This window comes from Gallinula chloropus, assembly GCF_964237585.1.
Source record: "Gallinula chloropus genome assembly, chromosome: Z".
NCBI classification, from domain to species: Eukaryota; Metazoa; Chordata; class Aves; order Gruiformes; family Rallidae; genus Gallinula; species Gallinula chloropus.
Window position 1 is genome coordinate 55,189,033 of NC_140089.1, and position 19,085 is coordinate 55,208,117.

The following is a 19,085-nucleotide window of genomic DNA, read 5'->3' on the forward strand; positions in this document are numbered from 1 at the left end:
CCACCTCTCTGCAGCCTCCTGTCAGTTAGTTGTAGGTGGTGATAAGGTCTGCCCTCAGCCTCCTCTTCTCCAGGCTAAACATCCCCAGCTCCCTCAGCCGTTCCTCATAGGATTTGCCCTCCAGACCCTTCCCCAGCCTGGTTACCCTTCTCTGGACTCATTCAAGGACCTCAATGTCTTTCTCAGGGTGGGGAGCCCAGAACTGGACTCAGCACTCGAGGTGTGCCCTCACCAATGCCGAGTACAGGGGCACAATCACCTCCCCAGACCTACTGGCCACATTATTTCTGATACAAGCCAGGATGCCATTGGCCTTCCTGGCCATCTGAACACACCGCTGACTCATATTCAGCCTGCAGTCAGCCAACACCCCCAGGTCCTTCTCTGCCTGACAGCTCTCCAGACAGTCTCCCCCAAGCCTGTAGCGCTGCATGGGGTTGTTATGTCCCATGTGCAGCACTCTACACTTGGCCTTGTTAAACTTCATCCTGTTGGTCTCAGCCCATCGGTCCGGTCTGTTCAGGTCTCTGATGTCCAAATTCAGATACAAACTTTATACAGTAGCAGGGCTTGTGGCAGTATAAGAAAATATATACATTTACAAGAAGGTCCAAACCAAGAAAAATAGGAGATCTTGCTGGAAGGAAGATTTGTGTATATTTATTTCCCAGCTTTTATTCTACAATTGAATTTTTGTAGCTGTCAGCGTGTGCAGCTGCATGTGTTTCTTCCACAATGTTTGTAAGTATATTTAAAGGCTTCTGAAAGGAAGTATATTCAATGACAAAATCAGAATATTTCCAAGTTTCTACCTTTGTCTGCTTTGTGTGTGTGTATAGTTTTCAAAGTGGTTTGTGTCATAAAATGTTAGAAGCATTTTCATTAATATTCAGATTGATTATAGAAAGTTGCATTTTATTTCAGAAATATTGTTGAATGTTTGGTACTTTGCCATCCATTCATTCCTACATGCTTAGGGATGTAAGAATAAATTTTTTTTGTTTTAAAAAATTAATTTAAGATCTGCAGATACTGCTATGCTATTTCTTTACCTGCTTAAAACTGACACAATGTCAATTATATTAAGATGGGTATGCAAACCTGGAATGTTGTTTTTGGAAAAGAAGCTGCTTTTCCTGTTCCAGCAAGAGGAATTGAGAATGTGCTTAAAATGGACGTGACAGGAGTACTGGTGGAAAATGGAATTTTGCTAAAAGCTCCAAAGCCCACATAGACTCCTGCATTAAACATGCTTTCTTTTTTCCTTTTTCTTTTTTCTTTTTTCTTTTTTCTTTTTTTTTTCCTTCTTTCATTTAGAGCTGCCCTCCATACCCCTTTTAATTACCATGAGTATATTAAGTTCAGTTGCAGGAGTTTGTGTGATAGAAAGTATTGTGTCGGAGGAACTGGTCGCAGTTGATCATGTAGGGACCGTAGAACGGTAGTAAAGATTCAACCTGAAAATGAAAGCTGTCAGCTGTGCACAAATATGTTGAAGCCTTCATGATATATTTAACATAAATGTTCAAAATCTTTTTCAATTAAGCTGCTTTTTCTCACTATTACATACCAACATACATTTTATAAAAATCATTGTTTCAGAGAATGACTAAAGAACCTTCTGGGGATGTGTCAAAGCTTTGAATTACCGACCTTTAAAATTGTTTAAAGCACTTTGGTGTTCATTCGTTACATTTATCATGAACATAATTGTATTAAATACTTAAGGACTGGACACAGAAATATTCTTTAAAAAAAAGTCAGGGGAAGCAGACTCAGACTTTATTATTCAGGCTTTAGTTTATGTAAAAGCCTAAATAGCTGTACTGCCCATACAATTTTTTCCAAGAGAAATTATTAGCATTGCCAAATCTCTTCCATTTTCCAAGAGACTAGCTCAAGTTTTCGGCTAACAATCTTTTTTCCGTAACTTGTTGGATGTCACCTTTGAAAAAAATGTGCTTTATTTATATCAAGCCTGAATTGATACAATTCATCTTACTTCTGTTACCTTTGAAACCTCCCGTATGGTAAACCCTCAGTACTGGCAGCTATGTATTACTTGAGAAAGAACAATTTTCTGTATTAAGATGATTAAAATATTGAAGGAAAACAATGTTAGATAATCTTTAATAAGTAAACATAAGTACCTTTGTAATGTTTAAATATATTTTTGCATTTTGTGATTTATGATCAGCAGATGTTGGGGTTGAACAAGAATAATATTTGCATATGCATACATTTTGGATTTGTGGTCTGAACTCAAGTAAAACTACGAGTATTTCCAACCCTTTCGTACTCAGATAAAAAATTAATCAAGGAAAACCCAGAACTCCCATTTTTAGTAAATGCAAGGTCTGGTCAATGTTGCTATTTGTGCAGAATCAGAGGGAGAATGGGTTATTCCTTGATCTTCCGATCCTGCTGGTAGTATGGTAGGAGTGACACATTGTGGGATTTCCCACTGCAGGAAGATGGAGCTCAGTGATGCTTTTAATTACTGAAACCTTTAGATTTCACATTGCAAAGGAGAAGATTCTTATACAGTTTCTCTGAAAAATCTCATTGGTAATCATGGATCAAATAGTACAACAAGCTGCAAAAATAAATTTCATGATTCTGGAGACCTCTGAATGTTGGTGGGAATTATGGGGAAATTTGTCACAGCATCCTGTCAGAGGAGTAATAAAGACACTTGCTTCCCCTGCATGTTTCCTGTTGGAGCATCTTCCAGCAAGGTGAATTTAACTTCAGATCTTTGCCAATATAAAATTAATCTCTGCACTTGGAAGGTTCCCTGACATGGAATCAGGTCTTTTGGACTTTCACTTACGGTGCTAATTTTTCTTTAGTACAGGAATAAAGTTCCTGGTAACCCTACAGGCAGGTACTGCTTTCCATCATGCAGTTCCCATGTACTGGGTTGTTTATAGGGCCGATGTATAAAATGAATTTTTGAGGTATCACTAGAAAGAATCACAGAATGATAGGGGTTGGAAGAGACCTCTTGAGATCATCTAATCCGATCATGCTGACAGAGCAGGATTGCCTAGAGCAGGCCGCACAGAGAGCATCCAGGCAGGTTTTGAGGATCTCCAAAGATGAAGGCTCCACAGCCTCTATGGGCAGCTGGTTCCAGTGCTCTGCCACCATCACAGTAAAGAAGTTCCTCCTCATGTTTAGGTGGAACTTGCTATATTCAGGTTTGTGCCTGGTGCCTCTTGTCCTGTCACTGGGCACCCCATTCTCCTGACACCCACCCCTCAAGTATTTATCAGCATTGATCAGATCCCCCTGCAGTCTTCTCTGCTCTAGGCTAAAAAGTCCTAAGTCCCTCAGCCTCTCTTTGTAAGAGAGATGATCTAGTCCCCGAAGCATCTTCATAGCCCTTTTTTGTACCCTTCCCAGTAGCTCCCTGTCCTTTTTGAACCGTGGCCCCCAGAACTGCACACAATATTCCAGATTATAATAAGCTGTTCACTATACTTGACCCTGCTATAGAACTGGTGGAAGTTAAATGACTCATTTTCTCATCCCTTCATGAATATTTGTTAAAGCATACTTACAGGAGAGAGGTTCTGAGAAAAATTCTCACAGGAGACAAATTTGCTTTTTAGGGGAATGAAACAGATGTTTCAGTTTCTAAATTTAGTTCTTAAATTGATTGGGTAGGAGGGCATATCTCAGATCTCCTTTACTCTCTCCTCCTGTGATTCATAATGATTAACATCCTTTATGTTTTCAGTATTTTATTTTTAGTAAGAGAAGTATCAGTATTCCAAATCTCATGTAGTTAAAAAGATTTACTTCCAGACTCTTTGCTACTTTATTTAGTTATGGTTCCGTGAAGTTTTGTTTAAATAAAGATGACGGAAGAAACTTTGCAGTTCCTTCCTACTTGCCTTTCTAGCATTCACAGGCATGAAGTACTGGATTTGTGACAGTACGCTGCTCCAGCACTATGTCCTTTTACCCTTCCAGGGCTTTTAGACAGGATTTATGTATCTCTAGAACACTGACACTGCACCATGGATAGTGCTGTTGGACTTAACACAGAAACAGTAGTTTGGTATTAGGAGCCTTCAGTTAAAATTTCAGTCTGTGCTTTTACACAAAAAGAAACTTCAAACTTTCATATTCTTCCAAATAAATCACGGTGGACATTCCAGCATGTCTTGGTGCCTTTTTGCTTTTCTTTTTCTTTATGTCTCACTTTTTTAATTAACTGAAAATAATAAAATTTTAATGGTCAGGAGTAGTTAGTTAACAGAGGATGAAACCGGAGACTAAGACCATGACAAAATTCAGATAGAAATTGGATCCTTACGTGTGTACCAAAATACTTGAATACTGTGTCCTGAGTGGACAGCAAAGGGTAGTTGGGCTGTTCAACATTGTGTTTCAGGTTTTAAACTAGTGGGTGTTAGACACACTGGGAGGAAACGTAAATGTGGCAGACACATAATCCCTTGTCTGCCTAGAGCAAGCTTCTGAAACCTTCATCTGAATCATCTGGTTTTGTCTAGAGTTACAGGAAACTTGATGATGTACCATATCCAGCACTGGAATTCTGATGTTTCTAATCCTTGTGGAAGGCTCCATGTTAAATAGTCTCTTTAAAATTACAGGTAGAATTAGAATGGAATTACATTTTTTTCAAAGGAATTAATGGAAAAGATCCAAATAACCCTGGGAGATGGATAGCCCCAGTTGTGAATATTGAATGCAGACTTCTGTGAAAGAATAGAAATGCTGTAATATAGTTAAATGTAGAAGTCCAGGATGCTATTTGTAGGGTGTTTTTTTTAAATGTACCTTCCAATAAAAAAATACTTCTTATTAAATTTTCTTATATTAACAATTTGGATTGATAATAGTTGGTATTCTTCACGTCACGTTGCCTATTGAATATAATTTTCTGAGGTTAAAAACTGCATGAAATGTGTACTGAAGATCACTTTCTTTCACCAGTTACCCTTTCTAAGTAACGAATGATTTATAACATATGTCCTGACATATGTTCTTTCTGGCAAAATTATTCCGGCAGCAATGCTGGGAAAGGAGCAAATAAAGAAACACCTAACAGTAAGACAAGAAAACCAACATGGAAAAGATGATTCATTCATAAACTCAGGGTTTTTAAGGACAGATGAACTATTGTAAATCACAGGTCCACTGATTTGCAGGGGTTGGAAAAGACCTCTGGAAAACTTCTAGTCCAACCCGCCTGCTGGAGTAGGATCACCTAGAGCACGTTGCACAGGATTGCATCCAGATGGGTCTTGAATATCTCCAGAGAAGACTGCGTAACCTCTCTGGAGAGACTATACCAGTGCTCAGTCATCCTCAAAATAAAGGAAGATTTTTCTTATATGGAGATGGAACTTCCTGTGTGCTGGCTTGTGTCCACTGCTTCTCATCCTCTGTCACTGGGCAGCACTGAGAAGATCCTGCCCCTTCCTCCAGATCACCTCTTAATCTTCTCCAGGTTAAACAGATCCTTTCGTCATACAGAAGGTGTTGAAGTCATCTAATCATCCTGGTAGCCCTCCACTGGACTCTCTTCAGTAGTTCCCTGTCTTTCCTGAACTCGGGAGCCCAGAACTAGACACAATATTCCAGCTGTGGCCTCACCAGTGCAGATTAGAGGGGGAGGATAACCTTCTTTGACCCGTTGGCCACTCTTCTTGATGCACCCCAGGATACCATTAGCCTCATGGAGAACTTGGTGTCCACCTGGACTCCCAGGTCCTTCTCTGCAGTGCTGCTTCCTAGGTCAACCCCTAACCCGTACTGCTGCTTGGGCTTGTTCTTCCTTAGATGCAGGACCCTACTCTGTCCTTGTTACATTTCATACAGTTACCCCTTGCTCAACTCTGCAGCGTGTCCAGGTCTTGTGAACGGCAGTGCAGCCACCTCTCCAAGCTTGGTATTTTCAGCAAACTTGCAGAGGATACACTGTGTTCCTTGTCCAGGTCATTCATGAATATGTTAAAGAAGACCAGACCCAACACTGACCGCTGTGGCACACCACTGGATACAGGCCTCCAGCTGCACCACTTATCACAACCCTCTGGACTCTGCCATTCAGCCAGTTCTGTATCCACCTCACTTATCTACTCATCCAACCCCCATTTCCATCATCTGGCTCTAGGCAAAGCTCGATAAATTCCATCTGTTCCTTTAAATAAAGAGCAACTCCACAACCCCGTCTAGCAGGCCTGTCTTTCCTAAGACGTATGCAGCCATCCCTGATGGCATTCCAGTCATGTGAGCGGTCCCACCATGTCTCTGTAATCGCAGTGAGATCATGGTCCTGTTACCACACACAGTTTATCATGCTTATTCACCATGCTGAATGCATTGGTATATGTGCATTTCAGTGAACTGAGTGTAGCTGTTTCCCTGGAGAGATTGAGGAGGGTACACCACAGCTACACCCAGCCTTGAGGTAGTTCCTACTCCTGGGAGGCAGCTATAGGACATTTGTCGCTGCTTTGGTTAGCGTGGCTGAACCCCCAGCTATATGCAAGGGCCTGGGCTTCACTACTTCGGGTCCCATCCCCCAAGTCCTTTAGGTCAAAGCCTGCTTTACCAAGTTGTCCACCTTGTTGCCAAAAATGCTCTTACCTTTTCTAGTGAGGTGTATCCCATCCCTCTGTAATAAGTTAAAAAGAATTTCCCATTGTCCTAAAAGCCAAAACCCATGCAATAGCACCTGCCATGCAACCAGCAGCTGATATACATTATGTGTCTGCTTCTGGCCACCCCCTTTCCTCCAGCTGGTAGAATCGAGGAAAAGATAACTTGGGCACTGGTGTTTTTTTACTTGCCCTCCTAGGGCTTTATAGTCTTCCTTGATTCTGCCCAGGTTACAGTTTGCAGTCTCGTTCATGCCTACATGAAAGACAAATAATGGGTAAGCAGTCCGAGCAGTTGACCAGTTGTGGCACCCTCTCAGCAACATCTTGGATCTTGGCTCCTGGGAGGCATCATACCTCTTGTGACTCCCTCTTGGTTTAGCAGATGGGTGAGTGCCCCTTGAAAGACAATTACCACTACAAGCACTTGAAGTTTCTTTTTTGTGTAGTTTCTGTGTTGTGCTGGTACAGTTTCTCCTTTTACTTCTTGCTCATGGGGGTCTACAGCAGATAAAGCTTCATATTTGTTTTTGATGAGGCTTTATCTGTCTGATAGTCTGACTGTATAAACCAGACAATAGAATCTGATATGGTAATTTTTGAATCAAATCCAGAGCTTCATTTGAATGTACAAAGTATCTTCAGAATGGCATCTATTTTTAGTATGTCACTATCTGGAAACGGTCTGCTGCTCGGTTTCCGCTTCTGTAGCCCAAGGTTGTGTAAGCCATGTGTTCTGGTAGAGTTCAGATCTGTTGCTGATATGTCACTATTCTGAAATATCATTCGGGATCTCAGGATTTTGTCTTGAATTTAGTTTTATTTGTAAATCTGTGTGAAAGTTTAATAGTACCTTTGTTTGTTCTTCTACTTTTAAGCTACGGTAGTTTGATTTTTAGATGTCCTCTTGTAGACTTGTAGACTGATCAAAGCTGCTTGGTTATAGGACCTGAACATTATTATTTATATACTCTCTGTTTATTACGGCATGAGTAGGCACATATATATATATATATGTTTCCAGAACACGAGTTTCACAGCTAGTATGGGATATTAAGGAATAGGTATATCGGTACTACTTCTTGTGTTTAACTCATTCATACTCTCATGCACAAACACTCTATAGTCTGATAATATTCTCTAATCTTTGTTTCCTCACACCTTCCAAACTAAACATTTCATTATTAAAGCTGACAGAGTATGTGCATAACCAGCTTATGTCTTTACAGATATCAAATGCAATTCACACCTCAAATTTAAATTCCAAGTTTAATCTTGTCTGGTTGAATTCATAGCTTTTTAACACGGAAGATCACTGGACAGAATATTTTTACGGATCATCAACCATTAAATACAAAAATACATTATTTCCTACCGTAATTGCTTCAGGTTATCCAAAGATATTTCCTATAAAATTCTGTACCTCAGAAAACAGATGCTACAAAAATACAGTACTCTCCAGCAGAACTACTTATTTTCTGAATGGGGATTTCAAAGTGAGCTGGGATGTCAAGATTATAAGTCCTGGTGAATGCAAGCTCTGGAAATTTGAGAGGTGCATAATCATTATTTGATTTCATTGTAGGGGGCACTCCCCCATGAAGAACTGGACTGCATTTGAGTGTACAAAGTACCGTATGCCTGGTTGGCTATCATACTTAAGTTCTGCAGAGGAATTGCACATTGAGTAGCCCTCCAGGAATACATCCATGCCTATTTGGGCTGATGCAGAATACAAGTACAGAAGTAGGACAGGATTTGGTATTCCCATACAAATCTGTATAAAGAATCAAAATGGAACATCCAGAAGATCATGCTTCCTTGCACTGCTGGAAATCTTACCTTCTTGTGGTAGTGATTACATTCTATAATGGAACTCTCAGCATTGCTTGTGGCTCGTAAGTCATCATTTCACATTCTTTTGTCTTGTTCAGCTTCATGTTGTTGAGAATCTCATTCATGAGCCTTCTAAAATCAATATTAATTTTCAAAAAAGATTTCCATTTTTATTCATCTGACTGCAATCAGCACTTGGGCAAAAATTCTGCAATGTAGAGGTTACAGTCAATCAATCAGCTGAAAGACATACAGTAGACCACAGACATTCACAGAATCTGCTTATTATTTGTACTTCAGTCATTAATGAGGCAATTAAATGAGTGGACTCTTTTCAATCATTTGTATTACTATCATATTAGTGGTTTATATAACTTAGTTTACATTAGAATGTGAGTCTGCTTACTGAGAATTAGTAAAAGCTTTATCCATGTGTAACAATATGATTATTTTTGCTGTCTTACATAGGGAATGCTTTTACAGATAATAATGGGCAATGAATTATAATACAGCTGTTTGCAAAAGAGTGCAATACTGTTTTCCAGGAATTAAATAATGTTTTCACAGATTTCAATAGCCAAATTCCCATTTCTTTTCAGCAGAGTCAGGAATGAATTAATTGCTTACACTTCTTAAATTCTGAGTTCTGTTTTTCTTCTGATAGCTGGCTGACCATTATTGATGATTTTCAGGTTAATTGCAGTTTACCACATATTCCCTGCAGTCTTTCTGACACCTGGATAAACTTAAAATATAAAATAAATATATAGTCATAATCTGTGATGCAGTCATGTCCTTACCTTTGCCCTTTAACTAAAATTCAGGCAAGATTACAGTGAGTTAGTGGAATGTAAGTCTTTGATGATTGGAGTTTGTGTTTCAAATATCTGCCGTGCTCTTGTAAGACTATATATGAGGTTCTGTATTTAAGTGAAATATTCAGGTCTCTCTGATTTGGCAAGGGCCTTCCATGCAATTAAACAGAGATGATTGTAAAGCTTCTTGTCCTGTATAGTGAATGAAAGATCACAGAAACTTTCTATAAAGTACCTATTTTACTAAAAGTAGAATCTTTCTGGTTTGATGGACACAGGGGAGGCTCAAAGGTATAACTGAAAATTATTTTCTAATAAAAATCAAGAAAGGTTAAAATTAAATCACTGAGTATTTAAGAACTTTTTATTGTTAAAGAGTTTTTGTTGTGGATACTTATTTGCTTGCTTAACTTTATTTAACAATAATTCACTTTAAAGTCACTGTAAAATTTCTTTTAAGTAAAATTAACTGTCAATGTGTGCAGCAGTAACAATCGTTAACAATACCTGTGTGCAAAAGTCTTTCTCAGGCTGATACTTGAATGAACCTTACCAAGGGTTGGGAGCAGAACACTAATTTCTGTTGAGCTAGTTTTTAATTTAAGGGCCTTGAGTCTTAGTGCAAAGAAAACTTAATGAGGTCTGAGAGGATCCATTTTCTCCATTTCAAACATGTCAAAGCTCCTGTTCTTCAGGGTGAAAGTTTCAGATTCTAGAAGGCATCCATTGTCACAGTTGTAGCTTAGTTGTGAGACCAATTGCACAGTAATGAAAGTGATTTTGAGTAGGAAAAAAAAAGAGTAGTCATAACTCCACTGTTATGTGTTCTTTTACATGACTTAATCTGAATAGAAACTTTTGCATTTTCCTCTATTTTTCCCCTTTCTCAAGTTTCCATAAGGATATGAAATCTGCCTTAGAGCAACTACCTGTTTCTCATTTGTTCCTAGAGAATTTCAGTTCATTGTTGCCAGCTTTGTTGCCTTGTAAGATCAAAAAAATCTTTCTTTTTACAGGTTGAACCTTAATGAGCTTAGGGTTTACAGGAATTAGACTGGCAGTATATATTCATAGAGTTTGTGTGCACTCAGTGTACTGAGTATAGCTTGAATAGGTTGTTTTATCTCATGTTATTCCTCTGAAAATAAATGATGTTTTACCAATTGGTCCTCTGTAGGTAGCACTATTTACACCAAGCATTCCTGGAGGAATGCTGATTCTCTGATAGTCACTGGTATGAACGTTGTTCAGTGTGGAGTGAGCAAATGTAGGACTGCTATAGTCTGTAGTTCCCTCACCTAAACTGCCATGAAGTGACTTAGGAACAATTACACCAGTTCCCAGTCCTTATTTGCTTAATCTGATCTGCTCTTTTGATTGTTTGCTTGTCTGTTTGTAAAAGTCTTTCACTTATTATGAATTTTACTGAATATATTGTCAATGCACAGATAAATTTTGGGACCCTTTCATTGTTTGTATTTGTCAGAAAGAAATAAATTGAAAGATAAGATAACCTTGTAAAAGACATTATCTTGTGTAGAAGGTATTATGCTACTTCTGTAAGAAGAAACATAACTTAAATTCCAGGTCTTCTTGTAATTTTCTTAATTTAAGTATCTACTGGATTAAAATTTGATTGGTTCTATAGTTGCTAGTACATTGTCCTGTATAATACAGTGATCTTTCCTTTTTCTTCCAGATTACAGAACAGGCCCATGTTTCACACAAGTTAACAACCAGATGTGTCAGGGCCAGCTAACTGGAATTGTTTGCACAAAAACCCTCTGTTGTGCAACCATTGGGCGTGCCTGGGGTCACCCCTGTGAAATGTGCCCTGCACAGCCTCAACCATGCCGTCGTGGTTTCATCCCAAATATTCGCAGCGGAGCATGTCAGGGTGAGCCTTCTGGTTTAAATTGTGCATGACTGTTGTGTTGCTGATATGCATCTTGAAAACCTTGTCCACTTAAACCAAAATCACTGTTTTCTTTGTGTGTGCTCTGTGTTGTACTTCTGACAAAATTCAGATATGCTTTGCTGCTGTCAGATTTTAGCTAGTGGACATAACGAACAAAACTCTAGTGCCTGGAAAAAAATGAATACCAATGAAGGAGCAATAAATACAGAGCATGAAAAGGTCAGAATGTCTGTTGAGCACAGCTGCCACATACCATAGTACAGCACCAATTAGACATCTGGCTTATGTTGCTGTAGCCTCTATGTACTTAATTAATACTACTAAAAAAATCAAGATTTCTTGCTACTGAATTGTTTTCTTTATGAAATGGTTGAGAGTTATACATATTTTTTTTTATCCTATCATTTAGATAAAGCACATAGTGAACCTTCTGGATGCTCTGTGTTGATTCTTTATACAGGGCTAGAGAAGTGCATGAGTAAGGAAAGACTCTAGTTTTCTATGGTTAGAATCATAAAATTTTTCAGAAATGGGAAAGTCTTCTTGCCTTATCCAATATCTCTTTCGATCATATTGAGATATTTGCTGCCTCTCCTTTCTATTGTGACTGCAGTCCAGCTATTGAGATAGGTATCTATTCTCCTGTAGCTGCTTGGCTAAAATTTAGAACAAACTGCACAATAACAAGGGATACAGCAACTCCCAAACGAGAATGTACTACTTTTCTGTTACAGGCTGGCACACGTGGTCAGCTTGCAAGCTATGCTTTCTCAAAACTTTTCCAAGAAATGATGGAAACCAAGCAGATGCTGTGGTCAGACCTTACGCTGCTATCTACCACTGGAAGGAGTAATGTTCAGAGTCCAAAGTATAACAGTCTGTTGTTGCATTGATGGGTGCACACACTCTACTTTGAGCAAGAGGGCATCTAGCGCCAGGCTTTTTTGTAGTATTATCTTGCTAGTGGATTCCGACTGTATGTTAACCAATGTGAAGGATATTCTGGCACTGTTAGCCAGACATCCCAGTTGGATGAGGGTACCTCTGATGATAATGTGAGTTTCTTGCCAGTTAGTTGATAAGGTGTGCACCAGTGGAAGTTCATTTTTACCAGAGCTGTTCTCAGGCAGCTTCCCCAATCAGGCTTGTGGAGCTGTAGTGTTTATTTTAGGTCAGGATCAAAAGCAACTTTAACTCAGCAGTGTCTCTTGAACAGGAAGGTACAACATGACCTAGGCGGTCAATATATACATGGGGAAAGATAGCCATGTTTGTCATTAAACCAGAGGGAAAATGAGAAATTCAGGCTCCAGTGTCAAAATGTCTTACAGGGAATCTATTAGGATCCAGACCGATAATAACAATTGAACCCACCGTGGTGTCCCACTCGAAAAGTTTAAGCTGCCATATCTGGGACACCAGAAAAGCTGTGGGATCCATTTTCTGCCAGTGGGGCATCTAGATCCTCTCTGTCTTTATAAAATGGGTATGCAGACAGGCAGTCTGCATCCTTTCCAGGTACTAATTAAGTTTGATTTAAGGCTGAGTCCCAATCTCTGTGTGAGCAGTGCTATATTTATAGAGTGGTGGTGTGGGTTTGTGTCACAAGGTTCTGGTGAAGAAAGGTATGACATAGTAAAATACAAGCCAGGCTCAAGGACGGACCCGCCCCTGACCAAGGCTAAGCCCGTCAGAAATAGTCATATGTGATAACATGTTTAAGAGGGTAAAAACCTGCAAGAGGCTGTTTTTGCCACCAGAGATGTAAGAAGTTACTTTGCTGACACCAGGGTTGGTGCAGAAGAGGGGAGGAGGTGCTCCAGGTGTGGGAGAGAGATTCTCCTTCAGACTGTGGAGAAGACCATGGTGGAGCAGGTTCTCCCCCTGCAGAAAGATGCTGGAAGTCTCCCTCCTGAGATGCCTGTTGATCGAAACCTATTTGGTTACCTCCAGTCTTACAAACTCATTTGACCCACTTGATTGGAGATTCATAATAAGGTGCTGCTGGAGGCCAGACACCTACCAAAGTCAGTGTATTAATCCCCTTCTTAGTTGGAGAGGGGAGAAAATATATATTAAGAGGCTCAGGAGACAAAGTAAGGACAGGGAGAGATCATTCTGTCAGCAATGACATGGGCAAAACAGACTCAACACAAAGTGAAGAAGAGAGAAACTACCTAATTTATTACACTACACTACAATGAACAGTAAAACCGGAGTTGGGAGCACGACCAGATCTTAAACCAAATGCAACCAGATCTTAAAACACTTTCCCCCTCCCTTCTTAGCAGACTTTAGTCAGGATTATGCTCCCTTCTTCCCCCCCATTCGCAGTGAAGGGGTGCAGGGACTGGGGAAAATGGGGTTCTCGGTAGCACCTTCCCACCACCCCTCCATTCTAAGCAGACTTCCCTTTGGCCATGAACTTGCTCCCTTCTTCCTTCTTCTCCCTGCACTGCGAGCAGGGGGGCAGGGACAGGGAAAAAATGGGGTTCTCGGTTACTTTTTCATGAGCTGTTTTCCTTTTCCAGATCTTAAAACACCTCTAACCTCCTCCCTTGCTCCCTTCTTAGTAGACCTCACTCTAGTCATGAGACCCCCCTGCTGCACCGTGGGGTCTCACCCACAGGAGACAGTCCTCCACGAACTTCTCCAACGTGAATCCTTTCCACGGGGCTTTATCTCTTTACCACGATGTCTCTCAGTCCCAGTCCTACATGGGATTCCAAGCCTCCCCCCAGCAAACCTGTTCCGACGCAAATATTTCTCTCTCATCTCTGTGTCTCTGATTCTCCTCATGGCTGCAAGTGCTGGCAGGGGCTTATCCCACCGTAGGGTCACAGCATCTCCTTTATGTCTCCACCTGCTCCATCCAGCGTGGAGCCCCTCCACGGGCTGCAGGTGGGGTCTCGGCCTTTTCCATGGGTTTCTCCACGGGCTGCAGGGGCAGCTTTCTCTCCCGCACCTGGGCCGCCTCCTCCCCCGCCCTTCTCCGGCCTTGGTGTCCGCACAGCTTGGTACATCTTCTCGCTCCCTTCTCCGGTGGCAAAATGCAGCTGCTTCTGGGTTGTTTTCTCCTATATGTGATTCTCAGAGGCGCTTGACTATCTCTCAGGCGGCGACTTTGGCCTTGAATTGCTCGTTGTTTATAGTTTAGGCTGGCAGAAAACTCTAGCTGCTGCTTAAAGAAACCATCTCAGCAGCACAGCCTCACAAAACTGTAACAGGTGCGTGCCCCTTTAGCCTTCTCTTCTGCATACTGAACAAGCCCAGCTCTCTCAGCCTGTCTTTGTAGGAGAGGTGCTCCAGCCCTCTGATGATCTTTGTGTCCCTCCTCTGGACTGGCTCCAGTAGCTCAACGTCCTTCTTGTACTGAACACCCCAGAGCTGGATGTAGTACTCCCGGCATTCAGGGTTGACCTGAAACTACTACTGAAAGTATTAGCTCAAATTAACTTTGATGGAACTCCTCACGGCATTATCTTAGCAAAGGCATCTCTTTTATTTAATATACTTAGATTAGGTTTAAGCAGCAATAAATCCCTTGATTTTTTGTAGTATCAGGTATTTCTTTTCTTGTTTCTCTATGTGCATGCTGCTTAAAGCATCCAAATTGTACTAGCAAGAAATATTTAATTGCACTTTTCCTTATATATCAGAAATAGGCCTCTTTCTGTGTATAACAGTTGGTGTTCTACTGTTCATCTTGAAGTGATTAGTATTTTTTAGACATTCTTTTCATAGTAATGTCAAAAGCAGAAGCAGCGCACTGAAGTCATTCACTTTGGTCAGACTTCTTTTGTGTGATAGAGATGTTGGCCTGATATAATGAATTCTTGAAAGTTCTCTGCCAAACTGATCCTGGGATAGCTTCTGGAGTTTCATTTATATTATGTGAGAGATAAGTAGAGCTCTCTAGTATCCATGCCCACAATACTGTGTTTCTTGTTTCTGACAGTTTACTCTGTGTGGTAAATATTTTTAAGTTGTGCAGTTAACATCATTGCTGAATTCCACAGAGACGCATAGAAATGATGTGGTAGTCTACTTTGTGTGATTGATGAACAAAGGAAATTTAAACAGCCATAGTTTTTGCTGCATTTTTGGCGTATTACTACTACTTAGGAAGATCTGATGGTATTTATGTCAGCAGGAGTTAGCATGTAATGTTGCAAGATGATGGTAAGGCACAAAGAGATGAAGAAAAGTTACATTTTCTGTATGGAAAAGGAGAGATGGAGAATTTCTTTGTTCCGTAAAATGAGTGCCTTTATTTCCAAGAGCTGAGACAGTCGATTAGATGAGACTCAGTCCATAGTTTGAATCCTTGGCAGTTTTGAAATAAACACTTGTATCAGTACATAGCCTGGAACATTATGGTAATGTTGTAATTTCATTATTACCATGAACAGATTTTAAAAAATGAGAAAAGAGTCAGTCAAAATTCACATTGTTTGGGCTTGTGGGGTATTGTTTGTTTGTTTTTTCCCCCAACAATTTCTTAAACAGGAATTTTAGCTGTTCAGACATCCCTCTTCCTAAGACTTCTGGCAAGAGGAACTTAAATGTTCCACTTGAAAGTACTTTATTGCCATCGCTACACGGTGCTAGGAATAGCACAATGGCACATATCCCATGTTGGATGTTTTCTTAGTACCTCCCTGCATTCCTCAACAGTCCATTTCTCAGCTACACCCTTTCCCTTCAGACAGTTAATTTTTTTGTGCTAAGAAGAGTAAAAGAGTGGGTTTCTCACTGGACAAGCACTGCACTTACTGTATTGTATAATTGAGATTGGCTTTTCAGATTTCAGCAGAGCTTGAAGTGTATGTTCTTTTAAAAGCATAGGATTAGAATTAAAAAAAAATGAACTGAATTGATCGATCTTCAAATTTATTTCACTTTAAGGCTTCAGTGATATGTTTTCTGTTTCTGAAAAGTATTCATTTTCTACTGCTACTACGATTAATTTACTATTACGTATTTATGTATATATACTTAATATATATACTTGATATCTTCAACATACAAAACAATGAAAGATACGCATTTGGCTTAATTTAAATAAACATTGATAAATTACACAAGGCACAGGCATACTATGTGTGATGAATGCATTTTGAGGTCCAAGGGTCAAAATACAAAGACCATATTAGACTTTCTATGGGTTTGAATAAAGGATGGATCCCATCTTCTGTCTAGATGCTGCTAAATTGAATCCAAATTCCTTAAAATACTTTAGAGAGGAAAAGTTTGCTTTCCAGGTAAACTAGATTAGCACTAGTTATTTAGAAGAAAAATGCTTGCAGAAAGTTTTAGTCTCTTATAAAGTCTCCAGTCAATTTACAATCTAACTGTTGCATTTGGACAGAGTACTGTGCTGACTAAATCAGCAGATTCAGGAACTAAATGCAAACTCCTCCAGCAAATGCACTGAAAACCAAGACCAGTGGTTGAAAAAACAAAAGCCTTCTTCCTTGATCATGAGCAATTATACCTTACACCCAAAAAGTGGTTGAATGGGCAAGGCATGTATTATAGGCTTTATTTATAGTGCAAACACCAGGAGTAACAAAAACCGAGGAAGTAGTATTATCCACAAACCCAGGTGGAATTCCAGTGTCTTGTAAGGGCTTTGAGATAATGAACATCCTCCTGAAAACAAGTTCTGTATTCTACTGTTAATAAGTTGGTTCTACTCCACGTGTTTCTTGCTGCTAACTACATTCTTATTGGCAAGGAGCTGTTTGTGAATGGGAAAAGGTAGAGAGAAAGAAAGAGAACATGAATGTGAAGAGGAAAGGGAAGCTTTCTTCTGCATCTTATATAAAATTTACCAGCTGCTTAGTTTAATAATGCATACAAGCTAACAGGAAAAACGACTGAAAATGGAAAAATAGGGTAATGGTTAAAATTCTTTGTTTATATGGCCCTAATGAAAAATCTGGGAAAAAAGTGATGAAAACTATTTTTACTAAATGCTTCAAAAATACGGTAATCTTAATGTCTACTTTAATCATAGTGGAGAAAGGAGTGATTTTGTTTGTTTGTTTAATTGGGTTTTTTTGGGTGTGGGGTAAAGAAACAGCCTAAATAAATCTATGAAATCATATTCTTACTTATTACTTCAGTAAATAAAAGTATGCAGATCATTTTTCATACAATTTACCCTGGCTGGGTAACACTTACTTTCTGTTGGCTTGATTAGTTTGACTTCTGTCCAGAAAGAATTATCTTGAAAGATTTATCATACCTAGTTAAAGTGGACTGTCAGGTTGTCCATATGTACAGAAAAAGATCCTTTCAAAATAAGATTCTGAGTTTTGTGTAATGACCATTTATGTGGAAGATCTGAGGGCATGGGATAACAACAGTAAGCTGTACAGACTTGACTTACGCACAGTTCTTAAATATTCAAAGCTATGCAAGTCGTAAGTATGGAATTCAATGCAAGACACATGACAGTCTGAATCTGCTATTACTGCCTTATACTGGTGTTGAAGTGGAGAAATGTGTTGGGGTTTACTGTATGATTATTTTAAAGAGTAATTTCAGAGATCTCTGTCTATCACCAAAAGCCAAGATGAAATTTTGTATCTTATGTCAAGTAATACTTTTTGTCTTTTCAGATGTCGATGAATGCCAGGCTATCCCTGGAGTCTGCCAAGGAGGAAACTGCATTAATACAGTAGGTTCGTACGAATGCAAGTGCCCTGCTGGTCACAAACAGAATGAGGCAACTCAAAAATGTGATGGTAAGTGATGTTGTCAGAGAACATTCCTAAAAAGTGGTTACTTAAAGCATTAGAGTGCTTTAGTTAGGAAAGAAAAGGTTCAGATTAGTTATAGGGTCTGATTTGAACTGACATAATATCATTGTACCATACTTTTTGTCAGAGCATTATCTGTTTCTACTCTGTTGTTCATATTTTATATTGGATGGTGGTTTTTTCTGTCTGACTTGTATGGTACAGTCAGTGTTTATCTTGTTTTCAAAATTTAGAACTATTGATAAAGAGTGCAGCTTATAACTGCAACTGAATTGTTAGAATTTTGTTTGCTTTCTCAAAAATGTCCAAAGTATTCTACTACATTTCATCTAGTACATCTATTTCAGCCTACTGACCACAGCGAGAAAAGCAGATGTGGCGGGTTTGGTAATGGATGTAAGAAATTACTGCTAAGTGCAGTCTATGTGGCAGAGCCGGGGCAAGTAAAGTACATAAGATACGTCCTTCTCTCTTAGATATAGAATCAAATACACCAAGCTTCATAAGCATAATTTAATAAATATAGACCATGTTTTGTTACTATATGTATTGATATAATTAAGAGCAGCAATTCTGTGTACTTTAAAGTAAAGCAATAGAAAATTGCTGAGTTTTTGTGGGTTTGATGAAAACTTTGCAGATTTGAGTGAATGTACCATACCTTTGAAAGAAATAAAAACTCTCAAACTTAATTCCAACCAGTGGCTACCTTTACCACCAGAGATGAGGGAAATTTTTAATCAGCAATACTTTCCTCGGGAGAAATAAATTCAAGGCATTTCATCTACCCTGTGATTTATGGTGATCCATGAGGAACAGGGCTAAGCATGGAATGGGCAGCACATCCTAGTAAAATTTTTCGTTTTGTTTGGGAGACAGGATGAGAATGTAACCATAGGCATGAGGTAGTGAGATTTTTCTTGCCAGGGAGGCAAACATGAAGGAGAAGCTGGATAGGATCCAAAAAATTTATAGGGCTTTAAGGAGGCATCAGCATATAGACAGGAGAACTGTAATTAGAAGGAGAGGGCAGGGTGCTTTGTTTTTCTCTTCACAGGACCCTTCCTTTGGGTGTGCTCAAGTTGGAAAAAGTTGAAAGGAGGTA

The 19,085-nt window shown here is 39.4% G+C and overlaps 1 protein-coding gene across 1 annotated transcript in view; it reads left to right on the forward strand.

The window, feature by feature from the left end:
- Positions 1–19,085, forward strand: part of FBN2 (fibrillin 2) — a gene marked incomplete at both ends in the record, with an annotated part of 154,740 nt that overhangs the window by 20,499 nt on the left and 115,156 nt on the right. The window contains 2 exons of the mRNA XM_084277967.1: positions 10,992–11,189; positions 17,840–17,965. Of these exons, the coding sequence (XP_084134093.1) occupies positions 10,992–11,189; positions 17,840–17,965 (324 nt within the window). The remainder of the gene's footprint in view (positions 1–10,991; positions 11,190–17,839; positions 17,966–19,085) is intronic.